Genomic DNA, 25652 nt, shown 5'->3' with positions numbered 1-25652 from the left:
TGGAATTTGTCTGTTTTCAGCTAAGCTTGGGTTTAGTGGAAGATTTTTGTCTTTTCTCACAAAAGTCTCCTTATACCAGTAAGACTCCAAGGGCCCCATTCTGCTCCTCCTCTACCACCGCTGCCACACCACTACCATCACATTCACAGATTATAAAATCCTTGCTCCACCTGTCCTTAAAAAAACCTCATACTACTTTCAGGAGCCCTAATATTGTCTTAGCAAAGTTGAAGAACAGGTAGGTCCTGGTAAATGGCCATAGTTTCTAAATGGTAAAGCCAAGATGTTGTAAAATGATTACAAGCTCCCCCCCTCCACCTCCATGATCAAAAATAACCTACTTCTGGTGCTGTGTTATGGGCACAGGAGCCAATCATTCTGGTTGGTGGGGTAGATTGTAAACTAACTAAAATGTTCATTTTTTCTCTCCCCCTACCCCCACTAACCTTGCAGCTCGCTGTGGTGATGAAGTTGCTCGCTATTTAGATCACCTTTTGGCGCACACTGCTCCCCATCCTAAACTAGCCCTCACCTCACAGAAGGGAGGGCTAGATCGGTTCCGAGCTGCTGTGCAAACAACCTGCGATTTAATGTCCTTGGTGACCAAGGCCAAGGAGCTGCATGTACAGAGTGAGTAATGCCATGACTCACTGGAGTCAGGCACAGGATTGATGTGAAGCCCAGGATGGGGGCAGGGCGTTTATTAGCAGTGCAAGCAGGAACTCTGTTTTGTTCACTGCTTTATCCCCAGTATCTCAGACAGATGGAACACATTAGACACTCAAATATTTGTAAATTTAATAAATTGCATATAGTTTTGCCGTCGATGGTGCTATATGGTCTCATAGTGAAAAGAAGCAGAACAGGAGACATGGAGAATTTTAACATCAGTATTAAAGTGACAGAAAGAGTTTTTTCTTCTGGAAAAGTTACTCCTTTGGAAGCACTTTTATTTAAAGAGAAAGCCCTGCAAGCAATTACAAGATAATCTGGCAATGGAGAGGGAGATACTCGCCCTTAAGTAAGCTGCATCTGGTTACCTTATGTCAGCTGTGACATTTACAGTCAGTTGTTCTAGCAGCGCAAGAGCTGTGTTTATTCCTCAACTGCAGTACTCCCTATACAACAACATTGTCATTGTCCTCCCCATGACCACTACCCCCCTTCGGCAGTATGTGCAGTGGAGGGTGTCACCTACCACCCATTGCTAGGAGGAGTCATCGTTCCTAAGAGTACTCAGTGCCACTGTGGTAGCTGCATCTGAAGGGACAGAAGGGCTCCTTGGCCACACCTAGGGGGCCTAAATGGTAACATTTTATAGATGAGAATGATTGAGATGCATGTTCTTGCTGTCTAAAACTTTATTGACCATTACTAACCAAAAATAATTAAACATGAATCATTTAACATTTCAAAGATGGAAAAGCTTAGCATACCCTTTGAGTATGCTCCCTTGACCAAGGGCTCATGTGAAGAGATCGCCTTTCTTAAGTTCTACTTCTAGATTGCAAACCAGGAAACTTAAGCTTAATTCCCACCTCTGCTACTTACTTGCTTGAACAGTTATTTGAGCTCTGTATCTCTCTTTATATATCTGTAAAATGGTGAAAGTGACAAGACAGTCTCTCTGTTGAGGTTATGGTAAGTATTTGGACTGTCAATGGACTATAAGTAAAAATATTAGGAATATCTCGAAGTAGGTCAGCCACTACATTTTTTTTTGATTCCCTATATAGGGATAAACATCTGTTTATTCTCAAGGAAATCCAACTGCTGACAGCCAGATATTTTCCCAGGGTAGTCCAGAAAATAGAAAACAGAACTGGGTTCTTTCTGTTACATATGGTATTCGATCAAAGTATCAGTGATGGCACCATTTTGGTATTGATTACATTCATAGAGTTTAATATCTTAAATGTCCATTTAATGCTACAATTCTAGGCATTCCATGGAAAATATGGTTGATTGAACAATCTTTAAATTATCTGATATTCATATTTTTCTTTGATATTAGCAAGAAAGGATAAATTTCTCACTCTTGTTCTATATAATATAAAGAGCAACTCCTATACAACTTGATTTTGAGGGCAACTGTGAATTACTTGTTTTTTAGTCTCCTAAGTTATCTAACCTTTCCCATAAATGTCAACCTCTTGCAGATGTTCACATGTATCTTCCTACAAAGATATTTCAGGCTTCCCGGCCTTCATTGAACTTACTTGACTCTCCTCATTGCCCACGAGAGGACCAGGTAAACTTGCACATGACGTATCTGCCAGCTCTTTGCAAAACCACCATCTGTATGGCAAATAACAGAACTAGCCCTTATGGTTTCTGCTAATAACTGGTGGTAGGCAAAATGCTACCCTGGTGAAGATATACTCCTTTTTAGGTCACTTTTAAAATGAGCAAGTTTTGGGGTGCCTGGGTGGCTCAGTAGGTTAAGTGTCTGACTTTGGCTCAGGTCGTGATCTCGGGGTTCATGACTTCAAGCCTCACATCTGGCTCTGTGCTGACAGCTCAGAGCCTGAGGCCTGCTTCAGATTCTATGTCTCCCTCTCTCCCTGCCCCTCCTCCACTCACTCACTCTGTGTGTGTGTGTGTGTCTCTCTCAAAAATAAACATTAAAAAATAAAATAAAATGAATAAGATTTTCCTAGCCAGGCTCTAAGAAAACGAAATTGTTATGTCATTCATGTTGAAGATTTCATTGTTTTTGTTTTACTTTCCATCAAAATGTAGGGAATTCTTACAGAAAAGGTTTAGAGGTGAAAAGATCGACATTCTAGGGCACTATTTAAATTGAGCATTTGTGGACTTAAGTTTTTCTGTCCTTTCTCAAACTAAAGGTTCCCTCTGTTCGTGTAGAAATACATCTTCCTAGAGACCAATCTGGGGAGGTGGACTTCAAAGCACTCATTTTACAGTTGAAGGAGACCTCCAGCTTACAGGAGCAAGCTGACATCCTTTACATGCTGTATACTATGAAGTAAGTGATAGATATTATCACTTTAATGTTCATGTAGAGGGGAAGTATAACATAGTAAATAAAACACAGTTTTGGAGTCTCATTGACCTGGATTTGAATTTTGCCCCTACCCACTGTGTAACTTCAAAGCCTCAAGTGTCCTCATTTATAAAATTTGGATTACGCCTACCACATAAAACTGTTGTAAAGATTAAACAAGATACAATATCTGCAAAGTCTCTAGTACAATGCCTGCTGCAGAGTAGGTGACCAATAACTGGTGACTATTATTATCATTATTATGGATATTTTAAGCCTCTGTAATTTGTTAAAAACCCACAGTTAAATAAATTCTAAACTCAAAAGAAGTAAGAAGATGGAGGCTTACAAAAAAAATAAACTAACATTTCTGAGTGTTTGCTATGTGTCCAGAACCCTGCTAGATACATTATATGTAGGAACCTCACACTCAGCATGCCCAAGTGGAACTCTCTCCTGTCCCTTACTTCCTCCCTGTGAAACATAACCTGAACTTCCTCATTTATTCATGTAGTCATCAACCTGAAGAGGCAGATCCCCTCCCCTAAATTTGGTTTGGATGCTGAGACTGATGATGCCACACATGTACCAAAAGTCTGTAAAATGTTTATTACTCACATAATGAGACTTCTGGGGAGAGTGGAACAGATTCCAAAGTTGGTCAAACAAAAATAAAAGCTTAAGTGAGTAGGGAAAGGAGGCTGGATTGGGGTTTTATTACAATCAGGAGGTGAAGCTGGGATAAAGTTTGTCACCAGCACCAAGATAGGAAACACTTGGATTTTTCTGGCACCTTGCCCAGATGTAGGCTGGAAGGGAAAGAGGACTTGGAAGTGGTCAGACAGTCAAACATTAAAAATGGAGTTATTGGGGTGCCTGGGTGGCACAGTCGGTTAAGCGTCCGACTTCAGCCAGGTCATGATCTCGCGGTCCGTGAGTTCGAGCCCCGCGTCGGGCTCTGGGCTGATGGCTCAGAGCCTGGAGCCTGTTTCCGATTCTGTGTCTCCCTCTCTCTCTGCCCCTCCCCCGTTCATGCTCTGTCTCTCTCTGTCCCAAAAATAAATAAACGTTGAAAAAAAATTTTAAAAAATAAAAATGGAGTTATATTCTGAAATTCTACATCCTTGTTGTTGGACCCAACACCTACCTACTCAGCACGCTTCTCCCCATATCCAGTTAATCACCAAGTCTACTCAGTTTTACCTCTAAATATTTACCTTCTGCATCTCTTGTATTGGGGCCTTCACTCAGGTCTTTGTCTCTCACCAGGACTATTGCTATAGCTTTGTAACAAGTCTTCCTATTTTCATCTTGTTCTCCTGAAGCCCAGCCTCCACAGAGGAGAGAGAGTAACTTTTCTGTTTTACTTTGTTTTTTATTCAATTTTTAAGAGAAGATTCTAGTTATTTTTTTATGTTTTTATTTATTTTTGAGAGAGAGAGAGAGCACATGCACACACAGTGGGGAGGGGCACCAAGAGATAAAGACACAGGATCCAAAGTTGGCTCTGTGCTGACAGCAGAACCTGATGTGGCGCTCGAACTCATGAATCATGAGATCATGACCTGGGCTGAAGTCAGACACCTAACCTACTGAGCCACCCAGGCACCCCCTGTTTTACTTTCAATGATAGAAATGTCCAAATTTATTTAAAAGTAGAGAGAATGGCATAATGAACACTTTGAGACCCATCATCCAGCCTGAACAATTATAAAGACATGGTTAACCTTGTCACATCTATATTATCTCCCTCTCTTCTCCCAGATTGGTTTGACAGGGAAACCAGACATCTTACCATTTATCCCTAAATATTACAGTATTATTTCAAAAGTCAATGCATCTCGTAAAACAAGACCACAGTGGGACTTCTGGTTCCAGACAAGATACACTACATACATTCTTCTCTGTTCCTCCTGCTAAGTACAGGATGACATCATTTGTAAAACAAACATAACAAGGTGTTAAAGGCTGGACAGAAGAAGGTAGACTGGCTAAGGACCTCAGGATCTGAGGAATGACAAGGTGGTGATGTCCCTTGAGTTCCTTTGTTCCATGTTGCCTTTGGGTCCCGCATCAGATGACAGAGAAGCCAGCATCCCAAAAATGCCAATGGGTACAGACACCAAAAGCCCGATGAAAAACTTGTTCTTTCTAGACAAAGGACTAGGAAAGGGCAGACTAGCGAGACCAACAACATTGAGACAGTGACCACTCTACTGGAGCCAAGCACCATAGAAGAATCTGTGGCCCCACCCCTGTCCAGAAGGGCTTAGCTTGAAGCCCAGACTTCCACTCCCACCCCAGTGTAACAAAGCAGGCACTACCTCACCTTCTGCACTGCCAGGGTAGTGTCAAAGAAGACCAAGTAGGTATCTAGGACTTTCATCCCCTCTAGGTGCTAATGAAGTCCCCTTGGTCTGTGTGACTCCCAAGCTCATGCTGCTTCCATCTGATTGTGGTGTTTAGTGAGTAAATGAAAATGACAGCTGAAAATCCCACCAACACCAAACACATATTTTTACACATCCAATGTTACCAAAGTAGCCCCAACATACTTTTAGCTACGTAGGGCCTGCCTGCTTTGTATACTCCTTGAAACCTACTCCATATCTGCTAACAAGAGGTAAGCCCAGGGCCATGAATAGTACCCCAAACCACTGCTGACATTTAATGCTCTCTAACCTAGAGAATCCCCACAGTGCTACTGAAGCACATCACTTAGACATGTAACTTCCTCTTCCTCCTGTCCTCTGGGAGTTTCCTTGCCCTCCACACCTCCTGGATGGTAGAGCTGGTGCCTTAAATAAACCTCCAGGCAGTCTCATGCTGTGAGGGACTTCCCTTATCCTACAACCCTAAGAGCCACCCCATAAGTCTTGTTATGTGCTACTGACAAAAAAAAAGACATGGGGTCTTATTATTTTGATACCTTTGTTTCTTTCATTTTTCCTTTAGGGTAAGGCACTTTATTCAACAAATACCTGTTGAGTACTTATTATGTGCCAGGCACAATGCTAAATGCAGCATAACGAAAAGATAGAGAAGGTAAAATGAAATAAGGGGTAAGCTTGAATGAAACCTGACGAGCCAGCTAGGTAGTTGATATGGGAAAACAAAGAGAGTTATACCTGAAAAGTTCATACTTTCCCACCAATTCAGATGATCAATGATTGGCTGCCAACTCTTTGGCTCGTAACACGAGTTTTCTTCATCTAATCCTGTATATTAACTTCACCATAACATCTTTTTTTTTTCTGAAATTTATTGACAAATTGGTTTCCATACAACACCCAGTGCTCATCCCAAAAGGTGCCCTCCTCAATACCCATCACCCACCCTCTCCTCCCTCCCACCCCCCATCAACCCTCAGTTTGTTCTCAGTTTTTAACAGTCTCTTATGCTTAACATCTAATCAAACCTACAGTCTCCCTAAAACTAGTATTCCAGGTGATGTCAAACCACTTGACTAGAGTGTGTATGATGTGCTGCATGGGTTTTAATACACTTGGAATTCTGCCCAATATCCCTTGTGGATTTAAGAGTAAAAGATGAGGGGCACCTGGGTGACTCCATCAGCTAAGTGTCTGACTCTTGATTTTGGCTTAGGTCATGATCTCACGGTTCGTGAGTTTGAGACCTGCATCAGGCCTATGCTGAGGGCTCTTTGCTCACAGCACAGAGCCTGCTTGAGATTCTGTCTCTTCCTCACTCTCTGCCCCTACCCTGCTCCCTCTCCCTCTCTCCCTCTGTCTGTCTCTCTCAAAATAAATAAATAAACTTTTAAAAAAAGTAAAAGTTGGGAGATAGGGTTTCCTATCTCTGTTGACTAGCATTCCTTCTATGAATTGTTTATAACCTTTGTTTGTTCTCTGTTGGGTTTTTTATATATTTCTCATTGATATTAGATGTCACTATTTTGTTAGTTACAGTTGTTACAGATATTTTATCCAAATAATTTGCTAATTATATGCTTTTCTCTATGCAGAAGTTTAATTTTTATATCATAAAATCTGTCAGTCTTTCCTTTTTGGCTTTTGGGTTTCTTGTTATGCATCCCCTCCCAGAATTTTAAAAATATTTTAAATACCTTTAATAATTTTTTTAGATTATATGTCTTTAATCTACTTAGAATATATATATGTCTTCTTACTCAGCATATCTAATACCCAGTTCACTGTCTTTATCGGAAAGCCACTGCTCCTGGCCATGTTCATGGTATCATCCTTCTTTTAGTCACCCAGGCTTGAAATTGTGTCATCATCTTCAGCTCCTCCTCATACCCTGCCTCTCCCTGCAACATCATCACTACCATTGGGAATCATGGGCCAAATATACATCCTCTATGATCTTTCAACCTTTGTCTACCATTGCTCCCCACTCACATTGTGAATTCTTTCACCAAAACAGCCTGCTACTTACCATATCCAAAACACAGCCTATACATGACTACTTTCATACCTTGGCTCATGTTTTGCCTTCTGCCTGGACTACACTCGTTTACCACACCCCATCTCTCCTCATTGGAATTCTAGCTATCCATCATGGTCTAGTTCACCTGTCACCTTCATAAAGCTTTCTCTGACCTGTGGGAATAAAAAGGGTCATCTCTGATTCTGAGCTCTCAAAACATGTATTTTAATACTATTCATTTATCTATTTTGATTTTGACGATTTCAAACTTAGAGAAAAGTTGTAAGAATAGCACAAAAAATTTTCTGGATATCCTTCACCTAAATTCCTCAGGTTTACCTTGAGCTTTGATCTCAGTCTCAATTTCTCTCTCTCTTTCTTTCTGTCTCTCTCTTACTCATTCTCTGTCATCATCACCATCATCATACATACATACATGTATCTTTATGAATCATGTGAGAGTAAGTGGCAGACATGATCCACATGATCCCTTTCTATCCTAAGTGTTTGAGTATGCATTGTGTACTTCCTAAAGACTAGGAATTCTCTTACATAAGCACAGTACAATTGCCAAAATCAGAAAATTAATGTTAAAACAATAGTATTATTGAATCTACATACCAGACTTGTCAGTTGTCCTAATAATGTCTTTATAGCAAAAGAAAATCTAAATTACACATTTCGGGGCACCTTGGTGGCTCAGTCAGTTGAGTGCCTGACTCAATTTTGATTCAGTTCATGATCCCAGGGTCGAGGGATAGAGCTCTGCATTGGGCTCTGTGCTGAGCGTGAAAGCCTGCTTAAGATCCTCTCTCTCTCTCTCTCTCTCTCTCTCTCTCTCGCTCTCTCTCTCGCTCTCTCTCTCTCTCTCCATATATATATATATATGTATATATATATATATATATGTAGTATATTTAAAGTAGTATCTTCCACATTCTGCCACTGTAAAGTTTTTATGTTGCACTTTATAAATAAAAAGTATCTTGTAGAGATATATTTTGAAACTGTAAATATCCTGTTACTCTTTAGACTTTCATTCACTTGTTTTTTTAATCCATTGTTGACTCTTCCTATGGTACTTTTTATTTCATAGTTTTAAAAATATATTTAATGGGGGCTTTTGGGATGAGCACTGGGTGTTGTATGGAAACTAATTTGACAATAAATTTCATATAATAAAATAATAATGGGGGCACCTGAGTGGTTCAGTCAGTTAAGCATCCAACTCTTGGTTTCAGCTCAGGTCATAATCTTACAGTCTGTGAGATCAAGCCCCACATCAGGCTCCATGCTGACAGCATGAAGCCTACTTGAAATTCTCTCTCTCCTGCTCTCTTTGCCCCTCCCTTGCTCGCTCGCTCTCTCTCAAAATAAATAAGCAAAATATGTGTATTTAATGTATTTATTTTTAATATATTTAGTATATTAAATACATCATGTTAGTATATACTTACTAAAATTTAATATACTGAATAATCCATTATCATATTTGAACTTTTTAAAGTACAAAAGGATACAGTGAAAAGATGAAAAATCTTTTGCCCACCTCTGGTCTCTAGATACCTGGTTTATTTGTGTATCCATTTGGGGACAGTTTGTGCATATGTAGGTAAATGTTGGTAAATAAAGACATATATGTATGTAATTTTACACCTGTTTACCCAAATGGAAGCATAGTATATACACTGTTCTGTACCTTGCTCTTTTTCACTAAAACTATTTATCTTGAAAATCATTACATATATATTCCATTTATCTATGAGTGCTTAACAAATAACCCCAAAATTCAGTGGCTTAAAATAGTAAAAATAAAACATGTTTAGATTATCCGTCACAGTTCTGGAGCTTGTCTAACTCAGCTAGACAGTTCTCACTTGGGATCTCATTCAGTTGTGGTCTGACAGTGTCTGGGGCTGAAGTCACCAGGAGGCTTGTCCATTTGAATATCTAGGAGTTGATACTGGTTGTTGGCTGGAACCTTGCCGGGAGCTGTCACCTGGAACGCCTACAGATGACCTCCCCCATGTCTCTCCACTTCTTCGCAGCCTGATGTCTAGGTCCCAAGATTATGTGCCCCAGAAAAGGACCAGGTGGAAGCTGCGTGAATGTTTATGACCTAGCCTCAGAAATCATACAGCATCATTTCAAATTAGTCACAAGCATGCCTGGGTTGAAGGGGAGAGAACACAGACCCAACCTCTTCATGGGAGGACTGTACAAGTCACACTGTAAGAAAAGCGTGTTAGATGGAACATTATTGGAATCACTTTGAAACATACAGCCTGCCATGATCTAGATCTACATCATACTTTCTCAGTAGTTGTGTAGCATTCCCTTGTTTGAATATACCATAATTTGTTTAACAGTCTCCTGTTGATGGACATTTGGGTTGTCTCCCATCATTCACTGTCACAAACAACACTATAGCAAATAACCTACCTCATAGTATATATCATTTCTCATGTGTGGAGTTTATCCTACAGATATACCAGAAATGCTAAGTCAAGGAATATAGAGATTTTGAAAATTAATATGTATTTCCAAATAGTTCTTCAGAGAAATTGTCCCAATTTTACTCCCACTAGCAATGTATCAGGATCACCTATTTTCCCAAAGCCTCACCAATGCAGTGTTATCAAATTTGGGGATTTTGGACAACATGATAGATTAAAAAATGTTGTCTTGGTGTAGTGTTAATTTTTCTTATTATGAATGAGATCAGACACTTTATCCCATACCTAAAATTCATCAGTATTTGACTGTATTTTCTTTTGTGTCTTTTTTTATTATCTATTTGTTAGAGTTCTTTATATATTAGGGAAATTGGCCTATGAACTGCATATATTTTTCTGTTTGTAATTTGTCCCATCACTTTACTTATGGTGGTTTTTGCAATAAGAATTTCGTTGTTTCTATGTATATAACAGTATTTCTTTTATGGCTTCTTGTGTATGGGTTATAGTTAAAAAGTCCTCTTGCCCCCAAAGTTATAAACCAGTTCTCCCATATTTTTTCTAGTACCTTTACATTGAAATCTGATATATTTAGAAATCTGATTTACAGTGTAAGACATGAATACAACTTCTTTTTCATATGGTTACTTCATTGTCTTAATATTGTTTAATAAATCTACCTTTATTGTATATCAAATGCCCAGTTTCATAGAACATTATATAGATTTTATGGTACTTCACAGTTGACTCGTGTTATAGTAATCTTTACAACAATAATGTATATGTATCCTTTCAAAATAAGCACACATCTTTTTTATCTCTTCATTAGCTCCCTAAGTGTAGCATACTTTCTGAACTTTCAGTAGTTAAATTAAACTTTTGACTTCATTTTGAGCTATGTTGAAGCCTGTGAAGAGGGTAAAAGAATGCATTTTGTCAAAGCACAGCTAGAAACTAAGACTTATTATTGTCTAGGTATTTGTGTTTCAGGGCTGATCACTAATCATAGGTTTACAAGGATTCTTGGTAAATAATATTTAGTAGTTCCTAATGAGACAGACCTTACAAAAACAGACACATCTGTTGTAACACTGAAACAAATGATTGTTGCCAGCAGCTTTACTTATAATTAATGTAGGTCTCTAACATTCCAGAGGACCTGACTGGGACACTGGATTATATGATGAAGGGAGTGCGACAGTCCGAGAGCTGCTTACTGAACTGTATGGCAAAGTTGGAGAAATTCGTCACTGGGGCCTGATCCGATACATCTCTGGAATCCTAAGAAAGAAGGTGGAAGCACTCGATGAGGTACTATAAATTCTTGAATTTATAACAAATCTAAATGGAGGTGCTTTGTTTTAAGCATTTCAAAAAAAGTAAATTTATTTTTTAATTTATTTATTTAAATTCAAGTTAGTTAACATATAGTGTAGTATTGGTTTCAGAAGTATAACCCAGTGATTCATCACTTACATATGACACCCAGTGCTCACCCCAAAAAGTGCTCTCCTCAGTTCCCGTCACACATTTAGCCCATCCCCTCATCCACCTCCCCTCAAGCAACCCTCAGTTTGTTCTCTGTATTTAAGAGTCTCTTATGGTTTGGCTCCCCCTTATTATCCTATTTTGTCTTCCCTTCCCCTGTGTTCATCTTTTTGTTTCTTAAATTCCACATATAAGTGAAATCATATGATATTTGTCTTTCTGACTGACTTATTTCACTTAGCATAATACATCCTACTTCCATCCCTATTGTTGCCAACGTCAAGATTTCATTCTTTTTGATCGCCAAGTAGTATTCCATTATGTATATATACCACATGCTCTTAATCCATTCATCAGTAGATGAACATTTGGGCTCTTTCCATAATTTGGCTATTGTTGACAGCACAGCTATAAACATTGGGTGTATGTGCCCCTTCAAATCAGCATTTTTGCATCCTTTGGATAAATGCTAGTAGTGCAATTGCTCTGTCATAGGGTAGTTCTATGTATAATTTTTTGAGGAACCTCCATACTGTTCTTCAGGGTGGCTGTACCAGTTTGCATTCCCACCAGGAATGCAAAGCATTCCCGTTGCCTTGCATCTTCGCCAACATCTGTTGTTTCCTGAGTTATTAATTTCACCCACCCTGACAGATGTGAGGTGGTATCTCATTGTGGTTTTGATTTGTATTTCCCTGAAGGTGAATGATATTGAGCATCTTTCCATGTGTCTGTTAGTCATCTGGATGTCTTCTTTTGAGAAGTGTCCATTCATGTCTTCTGCCCATTTCTTTATGGGATTATTTGTTTTTTCGGTATTGAGTTTGATAAGTTTTTTATAGATTTTAGATACTAACCCTTTCTCAGATATGTCATTTTCAAATATCTTCTCCCATTATGATGGTGCCTTTTGGTTTTGTTGATTGTTTCCTTCACTGTGCAGACGCTTTTTATCATGGTGAGGTCCCAATAGTTCACGTTTGCTTTTGTTTCCCTTGCCTCCAGAGACATGTCTAATAAAAAGTTGCTGCAGCCAAGGTCAAAAAGGTTGCTACCTGTTTTCTTCTGTAGGATTTTCATGGTTTCCTGTCTCATATTTAGGTCTTTAATCTATTTTGAATTTTTTTTTAAATTTTTTTTAATTTTATTTTTTATTTTTTAAAATTTACATCCAAATTATTTAGCATATAGTGAAATAATGATTTCAGGAGTAGATTCCTTAATGACCCTTACCCTTTTAGCCCATTCCCCCTCCCACAATCCCTCCAGCAACCCTCAGTTTGTTCTCCATATTTACAGTCTCTTCTGTTTTGTCCCCCTCCCTGTTTTTATATTATTTTTGTTTCCCTTCCCTTATGTTCATCTGTTTTGTCTCTTAAAGTCCTCATATGAGTAAAGTCATATGATTTTTGTCTTTCTCTGACTGACTAATTTCACTTAGCACAGTACCCTCCAGTTCCATCCACATAGTTGCAAATGGCAGGATTTCATTCTTTTTGATTGCAGAATAATACTCCATTGTATATATACACCACATTTTCTTTATCCATTCATCTATCGATGGACATTTGGGCTCTTTCCATACTTTGGCTATTGTTGATAGTGCTGCTATAAACATGGGGGTTCATGTGTCCCTTCAAAACAGCACACCTGTATCCCATGGATAAATGCCTAGTAGTGCAATTGCTGGGTCATAGGGTAGTTCTATTTTTAGTTTTTTTGAGGAACCTCCAAACTGTTTTCCAGAGTGGCTGCACCAGCTTGCATTCCCACCAACAATGCAAAAGAGATCCTCTTTCTCTGCATCCTCACCAACACCTGTTGTTGCCTGAGTTGTTAATGTTAGCCATTCTGGCAGGTGTAAGGTGGTATCTCATTTTGGTTTTGATTTGTATTTCCCTGATGATGAGTGATGTTGAGCATTTTTTCATGTGTCAATTGGCCATCTTGACATCTTCCTTGGAGAAGTGTCTATTCATGTCTTTTGCCCATTTCTTCACTGGATTATTTGTGTTTTGGGTGTTGAGTTTGATAAGTTCTTTACAGATTTTGGATACTAACCCTTTATCTGATATGTCATTTGCAAATATGTTCTCCCATTCTGTCAGTTGCCTTTTAGTTTTGCTGATTGTTTCCTTCACTGTGCAGAAGCTTTTTATTTTGACAAGGTCCCAGTAGTTCATTTTTGCTTTTGTTTCCCTTGCCTCCGGAGACCTGTTGAGTAAGAAGTTGCTGAGGGCAAGATCAAAGAGGTTTTTGCCTGCTTTCTCCTCGAGGATTTTGATGACTTCCTGTCTTACATTGAGGTCTTTCATCCATTTTGAGTTTATTTTTGTGTATGGTGTAAGAAAGTGGTCCAGGTTAATTCTTCTGCATGTCACCATCCAGTTCTCCTGGAAATGTTTGCTGAAGAGACTTTTTTCCATTGGATACTCTTTCTTGCTTCGTTGAATATTAATTGGCCATACATTTGTAGGTCCATTACCAGGTTCTCTATTCTGTTCCATTGATCTATGTGTCTGTTTTTGTGCCAGTACCACACTGTCTTGATGATTACAGCTTTGTAATACAGCTTGAAGTCCGGAATTGTGATGCATCCAGATTTGGTTTTCTTTTCCAGAATTTCTTTGGCTATTCAGGGTCTTTAATGGTCCCATACAAATTTTAGGATTGATTGTTCTAGCTCTGTGAAGAATGCTGGTGTTATTTTGATAGGGATTGCATTGAATGTGTAGATTGCTTTGGGTAGTATCAACATTTTAACAATATTTGTTCTTCCAATCCATAAGCATGGAATGTTTTTCCATTTCTTTGTGTCTTCTAATATTCTTCTCAGAAGCTTTCTATAGTTTTCAGTGCACAGATCTTTTATCTCTTTGGTTAGGTTTATTGCTAGGTATGTTATGGTAGGTGCAGTTGTAAGTGGGATCGATTCCTTGATTTCTCTTTCTGCTGCCTCATTATTGGTATATAGAAATGCAACCAATTTCTGTACATTGATTTTATATCTTGTGACTTTGTTAAATGGAGGTCCTTTTTTTTAATTGGTTTCCATAATGGATTTTTAAGGCAACCACAGCATCTTAATAATTTGAGATGTTGTCTTCCTCACATAAAGTTCCTGATACTCAATTAGCTTTTTGCTTGTGAATGTCAAATATAAGATGTTATAAACTATAAGAATTCTACATCTTAAGAATAAATTTACAGTAGACTAAAAATTCCTACCTCTTAGGAGATAAAAATCCTTCATTGTTTCTTCCTAAAAAAATCTCTCTTTTGCTATCTTCATGGGATTTCCTGAGAAAGAGGGTTTGGTGTATCAATAAATTAAGAGGGAACAAAGGTTTGTAGGCTGAGAAAAGTAATTGTCTTGGAAATCTGGCATGTTATGGGAGGGATAATGCTGTTATGCCATCTCTTCTTAGGCCTGCACAGACCTTCTCTCCCACCAGAAACATTTGACAGTGGGACTCCCTCCAGAACCTCGAGAGAAGACCATCTCTGCGTGAGTATGATTTTTGGTTGGGTTTGCTCAAGCTTCTCTGAGCCTTTAAGGAGCTGTGTGGACTGACCACAATTCTCTTGCCCTAATCTATCAGTAGATAATAATGTCCTACATGTGTGGGCTTCTTTCAGAGACACTTGGCATGAGAATGTTGATAATGACAGAACATGAGTAAATGAAAGAGAAAATTCACAGGAAGTAGTACTCAAATGTAATTTGCTTTTTAGGGGTTTTTGTTGGTAGTGGTGGTGGTGATGGTTTTTGTTTTTGTGCTTGTTTTTTACTTATTGTCTTTCCCAAACCTCACATTGGAAAACAGTCTGAAATAGGACAGGCAACTACAATGAGCACCCACAAAAAATCAGCTGTACTCTAGACTTTCTTCCAGGCCTCTCTCTTTGGCATGTAGATAGCTATTTTCTCCCTATATCTCTTCACATTTCTTCCCTCTATGTATATTTTTGTGTCCAAATTTCCCAAATTTTCATATAAGGACACTAGTGATACTGGATGAAGGCCCACCCAATGACCTCACTCTAACTTAATTACCTCTGGAAAGACCTCATCTCCAAATAAGGTCACACTCTGAGGTACTAGGGGTTAGGATTTCAACGTATGAACTTTGACAGGACACAATTCAACCCATAATACCTTACTCTCAGCAAACAGAGGGGTTTTTTAAATCACAAATCTGATCAATTTTTGACTACTGTGACAATCCAAAGAAGATGGCATGGTCCATATCCCATTCCCCCAGAGTACTTAATAGCAACAGAAGAGTCACAAGTGTGGGAAGAGCTATGCATACCTGTGTGTGTGTGTGTGTGTGTGTGTGTGTGTGCGTGTGTGTGTGTAAACTGATGAAACTAGAAAATAAGTATAACTAAGGTGTGATCATAAAGTAATAAAATGGTTTCCAAAAGGTACAGCTTAAATTTAGTTCATTACTTTCTAGCCATAACAGTTACTTGTCATATGTTAAGAATTAACCTTGAAATACTGATCTGGAAAGACCTCATCAGGTAAGTTTTACATAAAATTTTGAAGGAGTAGGGCAATCCAGGTTTAAAGAGGAGAGAGGAGAGCGTTTCTGAGTTGATATAGGCCAGAGTGGTTTGGGGTGGCAATGAACTTTGAACACTAAATGAACCAGATGCTACCAGTAATGAGACATTAAAGAGGTGACTTGGACTTGGGAGGAGCTTTTTTATTTTCTCCATGTATTTAGGCTTAAATAGTCACAGAGTTTTCTCTTTCTTCACTGTCTTCTCCCTCAGACCTCTGCCCTATGAAGTGCTCACTCAGCTGATAGATGAAGCCAGTGAAGGGGACATGAGCATTTCCATTCTTACACAGGTGAGAAGAATTATGAAGTTTAGTATGGTGATTGATATTTTTGTTTTCAATTGATTTGGCAGTTTCTGAAGACTACAAAATAGGCCTTGTGAGACCTGGGCCATAATTTTTGTCTATATTCATTCCATGCACAGGAAATAATGGTGTATCTAGCCATGTATATGCGAACTCAGCCTGGCCTCTTTGCCGAAATGTTTCGACTTCGAATTGGTCTAATCATACAAGTTATGGCAACAGAACTGGCCCATTCCCTTCGATGCTCAGGTATTCGTTTTAGTAACTATTTTTGACAGAATTCACTTTTTTCGGTTTATTTTGAGAGAGAGAGAGGCAGAGGCAGAATTCACTTTTGATGTAGGTCTACTGGGGCGCCTGGGTGGCTCAGTTGGTTGGGCGACTGACTTCAGCTCAGGTCATGATCTTGCAGTTTGTGAGTTAAAGCCCCACATAGGGCTCTGTGCTGACAGCTCAGAGCCTGGAGCCTGCTTCGGATTCTGTGTCTCCCCCTCTCTCTCTGCCCCTCCCCTGCTCATGCTCTGTGTGTGTGTCTCTCTCTCAATAATAAATAAACATTTAAAAAAATTTTTTAATGTCAGTCTATTGAGTTTTGGATCAAGAGGGAAAGAAAGCTAAAACATTTTATCGGTAGCTCAGAAGCTGCATATAGCAATCTTGTTCCCATGTTAGTCAATCTGTATTTATATAAATCAAGAGACTGATAATTATGACAAATTTATGTATTAGTTCTGCAATTTCAAAATTCCACCTCTTGGGGGCTCTGCACTCCAAATTACATTCCTTCTAACTCCTAGAGTGAGCCTAAGTGTGCTTCGAATTTGAGCGTGACAGACTGGTTTTGATTCTGACTCAGGCAGTGCAACTTCTCGAACCAGACTGAGTCACCACATCAGTTTGATCATAATGTTAGTATTCTGTCTAGTCAACAACAGGATTGAATAAAGGAAAGCTGTATTTCTATGAAAATTTTCTGGCAGGAGTCTCTTTGAAATTAACTATAGCTGTATTTGGCAAGATAACAGTTTTAGTTAGAAGAAAACCTGGGGCCTGTAGAAGCTGTAGCACAGAATTGTATACAGTGTGAGAGAGGGAAAGGGACCCACATGGTATGACTATTTTTCCATTGATATTTGTTTGATTTCTAAGAATGATAAAATAATAGAGATAGGGACTGCATACAAAAATGAAAATAGAGTTGTAAAACTCAATGTTAGCCATTGTTTCTGTTACATTTCCCCAAAAGGCTTTTAATTGAGCTATTAACAAATAGCTAATTTTTTTTGCATGAGCCTAACCTAAATTACATAAGATAATTATATTAAAATAACCCTTTAAAGGAAAATAATGATTATTTTATACCTACCATATGCCAGACTGTGTGCTTTTTGCTTTACATTTATATACATTATCTCATTTGATCCTTACAACAACCCTCTGCAAAAGGTATTTCTGTTCCACTTTTACCAATAAGTCATCTGAATTTCAGAGAGGTTAAATAACTTGCCTAAAGTTACACATCTAGTAAATAGTACAATTTGAGTCCAAGTCTTTCTGATTCCATATGATTTCCAATTTAGCACATTGTTATGGATTATATGTATTACATTATACACATACATATATTCTCTAGCCATGTATCAAGGGATATTTTATTAAGGTCTAATTATTTAATAATAAACCTCAAGAAGGGAAAAATCCTCAAACATTCTTCACTTTTCTTTACCTCTTACGTATTTTTTTTCCTATGGATTCATCAAAACCATGGCTCTTTATTTCTTACAAGGATAAAGTCAAGATCCCTGGGTGTGGTATTCAAGACCCCCAACAGTCTGACCCCTACCTCCTACTTCAACAGTATTTCCCAATAATTTTATCAGTCAACATCCTTGAAGATTGATGTCTTCTCTGATTTCCAAAGCATTTATTGTCTGTACCTCTCATTTTGCACTTAATATAGTCATGTTTATTGTTGTTTATTTTGTTTACATATGTGATCTCTCCCAAATAGTTGCTTAGCTTCTCAAGGTCAAGTGCCATGTCCTACCTGTTTGTTACTAACATTGTGTAAAGTCATGACCAACATATAGTAAGGTCTCACTAACTGTCTGATTTTTTATCTTTTTCAAGTTTTTATTTAAATTCCAGTTAGTTAACATATAATGTAATATTAGTTTCAGGTGTACAAGCTAGTGATTCAACACTTCTATACAACACCAGGTGCTCTTCACTACAAGTGCCCTCCTTAATGGCCATCATCCATTTAACCCATCCCCCCCCCCATCTCCCCTCCAGCAACCCTCTGTTTGTTCTCTATAGTTAAGAGTCTGTTTTCTGGTTTTCCTCTCTTGCTTCCCCTGTGTTCCTCTGTTTTTTTTTCTTAAGTTCCACATATGAGTGAAATCATATTGTATTTGTCTTTCTCTGACTGACTTATTTCACTTAGCATAATATGCTCTAGCTCCATCCATGTCATTGCAAATGGCAAGATTCAAAGATTTCATTCTTTTCTTGGTCTGAGTAATATTCCATTGTATATATACATCACATCTTTATCCATTCATCAGTCGGTGGACATTTGGGCTCTTTCCATAATTTGACTATTGTTGATAATGCTGCTAAAAACAATGGGGTGCATGTGCCCCTTCCAATCAGCATTTTTGTATCCTTTAATTTTTTTATATTTATTTATTTTTGAGACAGAAACAGAGCACGAGTTGGGGTAGGAGCAGAGCAAGAGGGAGATACAGAATCTGAAGCAGGTTCCAGGCTCCAAGCTGTCAGCACAGAGCCTGATGTGGGGCTCGAACCCACAAACCATGAGATCATGACCTGAGCCAAAGTCAGATGCTTAACCGACTGAGCCACCCAGGCACCCCTGTATCCTTTAGATAAATACCTAATAGCACAATTTCTGAATCGTAGGGAATTCTTTTTTTTTTTTAATGTTTATTTAGTTTTGGGAGACAGAGAGACAGAATGGGGGAGGGGCAGAGAAAGAGAGGGAGACACAGAATCTGAAGCAGGATCCAGGCTCTGAGCTGTCAGCACAGAGCCCGATGTGGGGCTCGAACCCACAAAGCGTGGGATCATGACCTGGGCTGAAGTTGGACGCTCAACCGACTGAGCCACCCAGGCGCTGCAGGGAATTCTACTTTTAACTTTTTGAGGGACCTCCATACTGTTTTCCACAGTGGCTGCACCAGTTTGCATTCCCACCAAAAGTGTTAGAGGGTTCCCCTTTATCTGCATCCTCACCAACACCTGCTGTTTTCCTGTGTTGTTAATTTTAACCATTTTGACTGATGTGAGGCAATATCTCATTGTAGTTTTGATTTGTATTTGTCTGATGAGGAGTGATATTGAGCCTCTTTTCATGTGTCTGTTACCCATCTATCTGTATGTCTTCTTTGGAAAAATCTCCATTCATGTCTTCTGCCCATTTCTTAACTGGATTATTTGTTTTTTGGGTGATGAGTTTACAATTTCTTATATTTTGGATACTAACCCTTTATCAGATATGTTATATGCAAATATCTTCTCCCATTCCATCGGTTGCCTTTTAGGTTTGTTGATTGTTTCTTTGCTGTGCAGAACATTTTCATTTGGATATAATCCCAATAGTTTATTTTTGCTTTTGTTTCCCTTGCCTCAGGAGACACAGCTAGAAGGAAGTTGCTACAGCCAGTTTCAAAGAGACTACTGCCTATACTATCTTGTAGGGTTTTTATGGTTTCAGGTCTCACACTTAGGTCTCTCATCCATTTTGAATTTATTTTTGTGTCTGGTATAAGAAAGTGGTTCAGCTTCATTCTTCTGCATGTCGCTGTCCAATATTCCTAACACCATCTGTTGAAGAGACTTATCTTATTCCCATTGAATATTCTTTCCTGCTTTGTCGAAGATTAGTTGACCATATAATTGTAGGTTCATTTCTGGGTTTTCTATTCCACTCCATTGATCTATGTGCCTGTTTTTATGCCAGTATCATACTGTCTTGATTACTTCAGCTTTGTGATATACCTTGACCTCTAGAATTGTAATGCTTTCCTTTTCTTTTTCAAGATTGCTTTGGCTGTTTGGAGTCCTTCTGGCTCCATACGAATTTTAGGATTTTGTTCTAGATCTGTGAAAAATGCTGGTGGTATTTTGATAAGTATTGCATTGAATGTGTAGATTGCCTTGGGTAGTATAGACATTTTGACAATATTTGTTCTTCCAATCCATGAGTATGGAATGTCTTTCCATTTCTTTGTGTGCTTTTCAATTTATTTCATAAGTGTCTTACAGTTTTCAAAGTGCAATTCTTTTACCAAAATGTGGAACGCTTCACAAATTTGCATGTCATCCTTGCACGGGAGCCATACTAATCTTCTCTGTATTGTTCCAATTTTAGTATATGTGCTGTCAAAGGGAGCACTAACTGATATTGATAAAGTCCAGTCTTCTCATTATTCTTCATGATTTCATGGATTCATATCTATTCTCTTTTTAGTCTCTAGATTTCCAGACTGAGAAGTGTTTATTGTTTTAGTCCCTCTGTATGTATACATCCATTGCTTTTCTCTGACTGGCTTTCAGTTCCATATTTCTCTTTACATTCTTCCCACCTTCAAATAAAGATTCTACTAAGTTCCCTAATGGTGTGGAAAGAGGATGAAGAAGAAATCAAGAATCTGATTAGCCCATAAACTGGATAATCAGTCTTTAAATTATTAAGAATCTATTGCAGGGGCGCCTGTGTGGCTCAGTCAGTTAAGCTTCTGACTTCAGTTCAAGTCATGATCTCGCATCTATGAGTTCAAACCCCATGTCGGGCTGTATGCTAACAGCTTGGAGCCTGGAGCCTACTTCAGATATTCTCTCTCTCTCTCTCTCTCTCTCTCTCTCTCTCTGCCCCACCCCACCTTCATGCTTGCGCTCGCTCGCTCTCTCTCTCTCTCTCTCTCTCTCTCTCAAAATAAATAAATAAATTTAAAAAAAAAGAATCTATTGCAGTATGCAGGGCGCATGGGTGGCTCAATCAGTCAAGCATCTGACTCCTGATTTCAGCTCAGGTCAGGATCTCATGGTCCTGAGATCAAACCCCTCATTGAGCTCCACACTGAGCTTGGAGCCTACTTAAGATTAAGATTCTCTTTCTCTCTCCCCCTACTCTAAAAAAGAAATCTATTGCACTATGAATACCCGGACAGTGTGGTGTGAAGAATTTATTTGTAATTCTATTTTTCCAATCAATCAAATAACTCAGAAATTCTAAGAAAGAAAGGAAATAGAGAACAAAATAGGGTGGGTATGTCAGGCAAATTGTGGTCCTCTGTACTAACATTTCTGATAACTAGCTGAGGAAGCCACAGACGGCCTGATGAATCTCAGTCCTTCAGCCATGAAGAATCTCCTGCATCACATTCTCAGTGGCAAGGAGTTCGGAGTGGAACGAAGTGGTAAGATTGAATAACCACATTTCCATTTTAAAGTGTTAGTTTGGTCTCATTTGATTTTAAAATGTTTTTCTTTTATCTGAGGAAAGTTTCCCCCAACTAAATAGAACCCCAGTATATGAAACAGTTGAAAGCAAAGCTGTCTTCTGGAACAAGATTTGGAAACTACTGTATATGTCTCTTTTTTTCTCCTTAAATGATAAATCAACTAAGTGGATTGCCATCATCTTTTGTTTTTGCACTGTTCTATCGATTCCTTTACATTATCCTGAATCTCTACTTTAGGACAACTGACAACCCGTATCATTTGAAACTTTCTTGTATTCCATTTGGCAGTAATTTAATAGCGTTTGCAGTGGTGTGTCTGGGTGTATCAGATATATCAGATATATCCTTTCACCTGTGAATTCACATACATCTTAAGGTCTGTTGCAAATTAGTCCTCCACTTGGCACTTGGTGTTTTGGCAGTGGTGTTTGGTGCCAAGTACCTAAAACAGAGCAAATGAAAAAGGTTATCTTTCCTGCTCCACTTTTAGGCTTAGGATAAACATGTAATTTCAGTTGGATGGATGCTAGACCTTTGAATGGTAAAAGAAAGTCATAAAACACTGCTTCTCAAGCCTTACTGTGCATAAGGACCATGTGGGGAACTTGCAAAAGTACAGACTGATTCAGTAGGCCTGAAGTGGTACCCAAGATTCTACTAACAAGCTCCTAGGTGATGCTGATGCTGCTGGTGTATGGACCACACTTTGAATAGCAAGGTTATATAGTGGGTTATTTTCATTATTATTATTAACATAAAAGGAGGACATATATCTAAGTCTTCTAAGCATGGTGGACAAAATTATTTGAACCTGATTGTCCTCTCTCTTTCTGTTTAATCTGTCATGCTATGTAGTTCGTCCGACTGATTCAAATGTCAGCCCTGCTATTTCCATCCATGAGATTGGTGCTGTCGGGGCAACCAAAACAGAACGAACTGGGATAATGCAGTTAAAAAGTGAGATAAAGCAGGTAAGACATCTTGGGATATCTCGGGAGATTAGCTGGGATATTGTCATGTTAAAGAACATCCTTTTGGAATTGATCTTTGTTGGGATCGTGTATTTTGTTTCATATCCCGTGTTTAATTGGAGCCATTTATTTTTCAGGCGGAATTTCGTAGACTATCTATCTCAACTGAGAGTCAGGTGAAACAACTAGGGATCCTTTAACATAATTTAACCTGCCTTTAGTTCTATATAACATGCATGAGCTCATGGCCTTTTTACAAGTAAGATAACAAACCACAGAGTCGCTTGATTCTCCTTTGTAACATTCATTTTATAGATAGCTTTCCTTTTCTGGACCAAACTGTTTTGCTAATTTTAGGAGGAAAGTAATTTGTTTCTGTTAGCAAGAAATTGAAACCCTGAGTTCCTCTTATTAGAATTAACATGTAATTTTGGAATTAATTTTCTCTATGCAACTAGACTCCATTTCCTTACGTTTAAGAACAGGTACTAGAGAGAACACCAGATTGGATGAGGGCCTTTTTAAAAATCTAGTTTCTTTGGGCTCCTGGGTGGCTCATTCACTTGAGCATCCAACTCTTGGTTTCTGCTCAGGTCAAGGGATCAAGCCCCATGTCAGGCTCCGTGCTGAGCATGGAGCCTGCTTAAGATTCTCTCTCTCCCCCTCTGCCCCTCTCTCCTGCTCATTCTCTTTCTCTTCCTCTCTCCCTAAAATTTCAAAAAAAAATCTAGTTTCAGGTATTTCCCCCAAATTATATTTTTATCATTGTCATGAGAGAGGTATACAAAAGGTGTTGTGGATACATAGAGGTAAAACATTGAAATCATTCAGGGAGCTGATGGGAATTATCAGACATCATACTGTAGCCTCTTACTCATTTTCCTTGCAGCTGAGAATAGATGAATTATTATGCTCTACAAAGAAATACTTAACACAAACTTCCATAGCTTTATTCAAAACTCTGGGAAATCATGTGATTTTCAGAGTCTCCAAATTGAGAAGGTACTGATTTGGTCTCCCCTAGTAGCACTTTTTATGAAAATCTTAAAACTACTCCTCCTGACTTAGGGTAGCTTGCAGTACTAAAGCACATCCAGAAAAGGAGAGACAAAATGGAAATTTTTTGTTGGAGGTTTTATGGGAGTCAGAACCATTTAGGACAAGAATGAGCCAATGCTTGAAGTTTAATTTGAAGGAAACTTTTCAGATTCATATTATGCAAGGGTAAGAACTGAATGGACTAATAGGAAACTGTTAACTAGTACAGGTTTTTTCACAGATAATTTGGATAACCTGAACATTTTCCTATCTGAAAGGTGAAAGAACTATGTTTCATACTGAGGAGTTAAACTGATGTTGTTGGTAAACAGTCCTTGTTTTGGCTGAGAGTGATTGGCTAAATATTTTTTTATAGTTGTTTATAGTTACACAGTATTACTTACAAGTTCATTATATATTTAGAACTTGAAGTCCCTGTTCCCAGCTAGATTACTATGATATTAAGGACTTGACCTATCCAGCTATATCATTTAATTACTTTTTTTACGCATCCACTACCTATAGGAATTCAAGAAAGGCAAAATCATTAGGACTATAATGTCAAGGATTGAGAGACCTAAATTTTCATTACTTTCTAATTTCTAATTATTGATTTCCATCCTTACTTGCCTGTCTGGTATTTTGTATTGTTCTAAACCCTTTTCTCTACCACTCACCAATGCCCTTTTTTCTGATCATGGGAAAAAATATTTTTAAAGGCAGTTTTTCTTTACCTTTTACCATGGCTTCTGGAGTAAGGCTATTTCATCAGCTTTTTAAATAATAACATGCTGGCTAGTTACTTGAATAGTCTGTAATTTTACCCTACTAATATGTTTTTAAACACAAATAATGTTTTCCTTGCCTCATCTCTTCTAAAATCTTATTTTCTAATTTTGTTTTATAGTCCAATGATGGTCATCCCTTGGGTATAGATTTGACATCACCATCTTTTCTGGTAACTGCTGTTATATTATATACCATTCACAAGTACTTTGAATATGCTGTTATATAAGTCATGACATATACTGACTGAAAAGAAAACCAAAATGAATCAAGAACTAAAATAACTATAAATCAACTTCATGTATGGGGGTAAAATCTTTCCATTCGTTTTCCTACAAGGGGTAGCAAAGGGGGTTCAGTTCTAGCCTCTTTTCCATTTCAGAGAAAACAAAATTCAATTTAATAAGTACTTAAGTGTCTGTTTATGCATTTATTCTTTCAACTAATATAATTAATTGCATGTATACTAGGTGCCAGGCACTGTACTAGATGGTATCAGCATCCCCTGGGAGCTTCTTAGAAATGTAAAATCTTGGTCCCCACCCTAGGCCTACTGAATCAGAAAGGCTTGGGTAAGGCCCACCAGTCTGTGTTTTAATAAGCTTTCCAGGTGATTCTGATGTACTTTTAAGTTTGAAAGCCACTGGATTGGCTGTTATTCTGATTAGTAATGTACTTAGTAAATATTTATTGAGTGCCAATTTTGTACCAGGCACTGGAAATACAATAAACAACAGAACGGATATGGTCCTTGCAATCATGAAGTTTACATTTTAGGAAGACTGATTTCCGATTAGATTTCCTTGGTTTAAACCAATGTAATGGCCTCTGACTTCAGATTTCTTAAACTGAAGAGATTAAGGCAACTCCAACTTTTTTGCTGTTTGTTGTTTGTTTTTTGTTTTTTGTTTTTTTGTTTTTTACGGTTGTATTAGCTATCATGGGTCCCTTGAATTTCCATGTGAGTGTTAGGATAAACTTGTCAATTTCTGCAAAGAACCTAGTTGGGATTATGATGAAGACTATAGATAAATTTCAATCTGTAGATAAATTTAAAGGGTATTGCCACCTTAACAATGTTAAGTCTTCTGATCCATGAACATGGGATTTCTTTCCATTTATTTAGGT

General features: G+C 38.2%; 1 protein-coding gene and 1 non-coding gene across 5 annotated transcripts in view; one reads left to right on the top strand and one right to left on the bottom strand.

Annotated features, from left to right (window-relative positions):
• PHKA1 (phosphorylase kinase regulatory subunit alpha 1) overlaps window positions 1-25652 on the top strand; it is a 195594-nt gene that overhangs the window by 158967 nt on the left and 10975 nt on the right. The window contains exons 19-29 of one of the 4 annotated variants that reach the window (XM_043569863.1): window positions 454-630; window positions 2160-2251; window positions 2850-2989; window positions 11028-11184; window positions 14790-14869; window positions 16147-16225; window positions 16360-16489; window positions 21583-21684; window positions 22585-22700; window positions 22838-22876; window positions 24646-24696. In XM_043569863.1, coding sequence (XP_043425798.1) covers window positions 454-630; window positions 2160-2251; window positions 2850-2989; window positions 11028-11184; window positions 14790-14869; window positions 16147-16225; window positions 16360-16489; window positions 21583-21684; window positions 22585-22700; window positions 22838-22876; window positions 24646-24696 — 1163 coding nt within the window. The remainder of the gene's footprint in view (window positions 1-453; window positions 631-2159; window positions 2252-2849; window positions 2990-11027; window positions 11185-14789; window positions 14870-16146; window positions 16226-16359; window positions 16490-21582; window positions 21685-22584; window positions 22701-22837; window positions 22877-24645; window positions 24697-25652) is intronic. The other 3 variants (XM_043569865.1, XM_043569864.1, XM_043569866.1) reach the window with 3 other exon arrangements.
• Window positions 20554-20660, bottom strand: LOC122478063. Its single transcript, XR_006295830.1, has one exon. It is a non-coding gene; the product is annotated as a U6 spliceosomal RNA (small nuclear RNA).

Source organism: Prionailurus bengalensis, chromosome X (genome assembly GCF_016509475.1).
Source record: "Prionailurus bengalensis isolate Pbe53 chromosome X, Fcat_Pben_1.1_paternal_pri, whole genome shotgun sequence".
Lineage (NCBI taxonomy): Eukaryota > Metazoa > Chordata > Mammalia > Carnivora > Felidae > Prionailurus > Prionailurus bengalensis.
The sequence above is the reverse complement of the archived record's forward strand: the minus strand, read 5'-3'. Positions and strand labels throughout refer to the sequence as shown.